We start from the raw sequence: 5274 nt of genomic DNA, 5'->3' as shown, positions 1-5274 counted from the left end.
ATGAGTTCCTCTCCGCTGGTGTCCCGACCCAACATGGACGTCCTGGACGAGCTTCAGCTGATCACAGCCCAGAGCCTGGAGAGGCTGGAAGTCAACAAGTACTACGAGGTGATCAGGGAGCTGGGCAAAGGCACCTATGGCAAGGTGGACCTGGTCATCCACAAGATCAGAGGTGAGGGGACGTACACACGATAAAAAGCTGCATCTGTTGTAATACAAAAAAATCAGCAGAACAAAAACATATCTGTTCTGTTTTTGGCCAAAGGTACAAAAATGGCACTGAAGTTCCTGAAGAAGAAAACAACCAAGCTGAAGTCGTTCCTGCGGGAGTACAGCATCTCCCTCTACCTGTCTCCCTGCCCCTTCATCATCAACATGTTTGGCATCGTCTTTGAAACCGACGAATACTACGTGTTCGCACAGGAGTACGCTCTGGCAGGAGACCTCTTTGATATCATTCCTCCACAGGTACTCGTCTCCTCCAGTGTTCGGATCGCCGCTTCGTTGTGTCATTCCAAGGAAAAATATCCATCTCGACAAGTTCTGAAAAAGTTCAAACGCAGTTAGAGGAGTTTTCACTCCACAAAGCAGGTTTCCAGAATTCACTTGAATCAGTTTAAAAAAGTTCTACGCTCTCTTCAAGAGACCAGTGTATAAAACATATAAAGTATAAAAGCATTAGATAGCGCACATACACTTTATTTTGAAATCTATAAAATGAAGTGGGAGCTATTAAAGGAATATAATATTTTTTTGTATGTTATTATATTTGTACGTACCGTATCAGCAGCAAGGATTATTCACTGTATTTGTCGTATTTATGGTCCACACTGATCTTCCTCTGTCCCCCTGTCTCTCAGGTGGGTCTTCCTGAGGCGGTGGCAAAGCGCTGTGTGCACCAAGTAGCCATTGCTCTGGACTATCTGCACTGTAAGAAGCTGGTCCACAGGGACATCAAACCGGAAAACATCCTCATTTTCGACAGAGAGTGCCGCAAGGTCAAGCTGTCTGACTTCGGCATGACCCGCCGCGCCGGCTCACCTGTGAAAAGAGTGAGTAGCAGTAGCAGTTAGTGACTCTTAATATTTACTGTCTTTATGCAGTTCCGGTGGTAACCTGTCAAGTTTCCCTCTCTAGGTGAGCGGCACCATCCCCTACACGGCCCCCGAACTCTGCGACGTGTCCCGCCACGAGGGTTTCTGCGTGGACTACAGCACCGACGTCTGGGCCTTCGGCGTGCTGCTCTTCTGCATGCTGACCGGCAACTTCCCCTGGGAGAAGGCGCTGCCCTCTGACTCCTTCTACCAGGAGTTCATCCGCTGGCAGAGGAGGAGGACGAACACGGTGCCGTCGCAGTGGAGGCGCTTCACCGAGCAGGCCCTCCGCATGTTCCGCCGGCTGCTCTCCGTGGAGCAGGACCGGCGCTGCTCCGTCAAAGAGGTGTTCAGATACTTCAGCCACTCCTGGATGCTGGACGCAGAGAACAACAACAACAACGGCAACGGCAATACAGGAGGAGGTGGTGGAGAGTGGGTTGGCAGTGGAGGAGGAGGAGGTGTGCGAGGAGAAGTGGAGGGCACTATCTCATCATCCTCGTCTGGGGAGGAAGATGAGGAGCTCCTGGTGGAGAGGATGAAGCAGCAGACTTTATCTCCTCTGTCTCCACTGTCACCCCTCTCTCCCATGTCTCCAGTGGCGGTGGAGAGGGGGAACGGCGGCGGGGCCAAGGGCGGGATGATGGAACCAGGCGGCGGCCACCATTTCGTGTCCGTCTCCACCAACAGCTCCGTGTCGTCCACCAACAGTTACGATCGGATGCCGCGAGAAAACAGTTCCCCGGGCGGCCGCATGCTGGTGGCCACGCCCATAGAGATCTGCGTCTGAGTCAGAGTCAGAGCGTTAATGTCACAGACTCACCAGGACACACCTTTTATACCTCTCATCCAACCACATAGACGTGCATGCATGGAAAAAGAAACAGACAATGAGGACTAATGTGTATCCTGTTTTAAACATCATGGGAAGCACACTTGTGGAAGACTTGACAGATCTGTAGGACGCCTGCTTTCCTCATGAGGTCGGGTTTTTGGACAAGTTTCCCCAAAAGACTCCAGGAGGAGCCCCGTCTACACTTTGAATTCAATGAGGTGTGCAAATGCAGTTTCGTGAAACCCAGAGGGAAAAAAAAAGATTGCTTCCATTAGAGATCCTGTCACTAAAACCATGTGAAAAGAAGACCAAAATGTATTTCTTAAAGCAATACTTCCAGCAAAAAAAAAAGCGAATGGAAAGTGGCAGAAAGCTGTGTGATCTCTTCAAGACGTCATTTTTGACGAAGCCAAGGGACAAAGCATTTGTATTTTTGAAAAAGACTAAAACAGAGTTCAAGGAAAAACCTTGTGAGATAAAAAAAAAACAAAAAAACAAAACAACAACAAAAAGGAGCGAGCGTTGGTTTTAAATGTTTCCTGTGTAACAAAAATGTGAAAGTGCGAGAGTGTGTGTGTGTTACTGTGCGTTCTGTTTGTGTGAATCCAAAAGAAGTGGATTTATTTTGCTTTGAGAATTTTATTATTTATTTGAATGTAAAAAGACTACACACTATTTTTTCTATTGTTTTTTTTTTTGTAAAGTAACTTTCTTTGTTTTCTGTTCGACTTCACATTGTAATTTGCTGTGCTGGCAAAGCATAGTGGACTTCACTTCTCTGTGCAACACGTTTGGTTGGCTGCTGTACATATTGGTATCAGTAGATGTACATTACGTTCCAGTGGTTTCCGGACGTGAAGCAGTATGTTCTCGAGTGTTAGACTGGGCCGAGAGAAGGTTTCCGACGTCTCCGTTCTTCATGAGGAACAAATCTGCTTCATCGTTGAAAGATTATTATTTTCACTCTCCAAATTCTGTTGGTGTAGTTTCTCTTTTCTGCAAAACTCTCCCGGGAAAATTCCATTTGTATTCCTTTCGAATTTTCTTTGGAACATTTAGCGCAAAAGTATCGTCTGAAAAGAAAAGAAAAACGATCAATTAGCATTTTCAATTCAAAAAAAAGAATCACAGAAGATGTGAAAGAGTCACCTTTTATAAACTGCATGACAAGTAGCTCAAACTTACCTTTACGAAAAATTTGAAACCGGCTTTACAAAAAAAAAATGTAAAAAAAAAAAAAAAAGAAAAAAAGAATCGTACAATGTTGTGATGTGGAACTTTTTGCCGTAGCACAATTTCCTGCATTATGTCTGAGAGTGAATATCACCGTTATGATCTCTTGAGACATCCTAGGGCTAAAAAAACAAAAAAAATCAAACAAAAAAAATCAGAACAATAATTAGTTTCTACTCAGTGTGTTGTATTTGTATTGCTATTAATGTCGTGTTTTCATCTCACCACCTTCAAGACCAGAGGGAAAAAAAAAAAGAAAAAAGCAAAGCATGAGGACATAGAGCGAGAGGCTTGAATTTAAAATCACAGGTAGGGAATTAAACGATGTATTTTTAGAAGAGATTTTTGCTTCTAAATTGCCACCTTTAGTGAGGTGACGTGGATGTTTTTTATTTTATTTTTTTTTTTACCAATTTAAAATGAACAGCAAAAAAAAAAGTTATCCATTCCTTTTCTCTGACTCAATAAGAATATTGGCTAAAGAATTGGACGATAAAAGCATTGGGTCATGTGGGAATGGATGTTTTTCTTGTTTTCCAGACATAAACTCTGCATGAATTTGTAAGTGCTAAAACCCTGTTGTGAAAACCTGCTCAGTGTTTCTCCTGTCACAAGCTGTAGTACTCTGTACATGTAGTATAGCTGCAAACAACACGTCTCTTCATCTTTGTGAGAGTCAGTAGCCTCATTTAGGACCTGCCTGCCTGAGGATCAGCTAAACTCAGCTGGGCTCTACACTTAAACCGCTTGGATCGTGTGTCCTCAGAACTGCTCCTGGATCAGCCAGCAGAGAGTATGCAAATTACTACATCTTGTGACAATCTCTGACCTCATCAGCAGCCTTCTGACTCAGAACAATGGACAGTCCTGATACAGACACTGTAGTCGCGCTGTTTCAAATCAGCCGGTCTCTTTCCATCAGCCAGCTGCGAGCAGCGCTGGCTCTGCAGTGTTTACTGTGGAAGCTCCAGCACATCAGATTCAGGAGGCCTTTCACGTGTCCATATGATTACACAGAAGAAGAGATTACACAGGCCTGTACATTATCTCATCATGTCATTCTCCCTCTCCTCAGCACCTCTACAGAGCATCAGTCGCCCATCCAACAAGTCAAGTGAGGCATTTTGCTGATGTGGCAGTGGCAGAGCCAAGAGATGGAAACAAGGACAACAAACAAGAAGTAATATGTTATTCATTCAGCCTTCATAGCCTTAATACAAAGTAATATGGCAGAACTGACCAGCACTGGTAATGCTGACATAGGCACTATATAGGCACAAGTGTCAAATCCAGAATCCACACGATTCAACTCATCAGGGTGACAGTGTGTTTTATGTTCACTCCAGTAGGGGGTGTTCATAAAACACACTGTCACCCTGACAGTGAATTTCAAAGTTTGAATTCCAAATAAAATCCCAAATGGCCAAGATAAAGACTAACGCCTGGTCACCGCATCTGCACACACACAGCATCACCTTTCCTGCCAATAGTTAAGTTAGCTGGTCAACCCTTTCACACCCCGTTGCCCCGTGGAGTTTTCATGTAAACAAACACTGCTACATTTCTCAGCGCGTTACTGACAGCACTTGTCAGCGGAGTGGCATAAAAGCGAGGGCAGGGTGTGAGCTGCACTGCTCCTGCATACAGACAGAGTACCTTTAACTTTGCTGAGAGTTTCAGTGGAGAAACAAGAATTTTTTTTTTTTTTTTTTTGCACGTCCACTCTATCAGCATGGTGTATTTTAGCGTGTTCTGAGATTCCCACTCACTTTTATAATTAAAGCTCTGTGCTCGTTCCTTTGAAACAGGAAGAATTGTCATTATTTCTGCCTACAACGCTGCCACTGGCTCTTTTAAAAAAATATATATAACCAATTTTTTGTCAAAGGCAAACATCCTCCTCTGTCCACTAAATATTCTAAAACAGCATGTTAAATAGTTCTTCACAGCTGAAAAGGTTACAGTAAAAGCAAGAAAGTGGTGTTTGAAACTAAAGAAACAAGTTCATTTACAGTATAATCCTGTCATAATTTCATCCAAGTAGATTTTTTTTTTATTTTTTTTTTATTGTAATGCCACAATAATACAATTCTTAGAAATGAAATAGTTAGA

The 5274-nt window shown here is 43.5% G+C and overlaps 1 protein-coding gene across 1 annotated transcript; it reads left to right on the top strand.

The window, feature by feature from the left end:
• On the top strand, positions 1 to 1935 carry bsk146 (brain specific kinase 146). Its single transcript, XM_041029131.1, has 6 exons — positions 1 to 172; positions 266 to 468; positions 861 to 1052; positions 1138 to 1498; positions 1571 to 1658; positions 1707 to 1935. The coding sequence occupies exons 1-6, from the start codon at positions 1 to 3 to the stop codon at positions 1882 to 1884; spliced, it is 1194 nt and encodes a 397-aa protein (XP_040885065.1). The 3' UTR covers positions 1885 to 1935.
• The last annotated feature ends 3339 nt before the right edge of the window (positions 1936 to 5274 follow it).

Source organism: Toxotes jaculatrix, chromosome 21 (assembly GCF_017976425.1).
Source record: "Toxotes jaculatrix isolate fToxJac2 chromosome 21, fToxJac2.pri, whole genome shotgun sequence".
NCBI classification, from domain to species: Eukaryota; Metazoa; Chordata; class Actinopteri; family Toxotidae; genus Toxotes; species Toxotes jaculatrix.
Note: the sequence above shows the minus strand (reverse complement) of the source record. Positions and strands in the feature narration are given on the sequence as shown.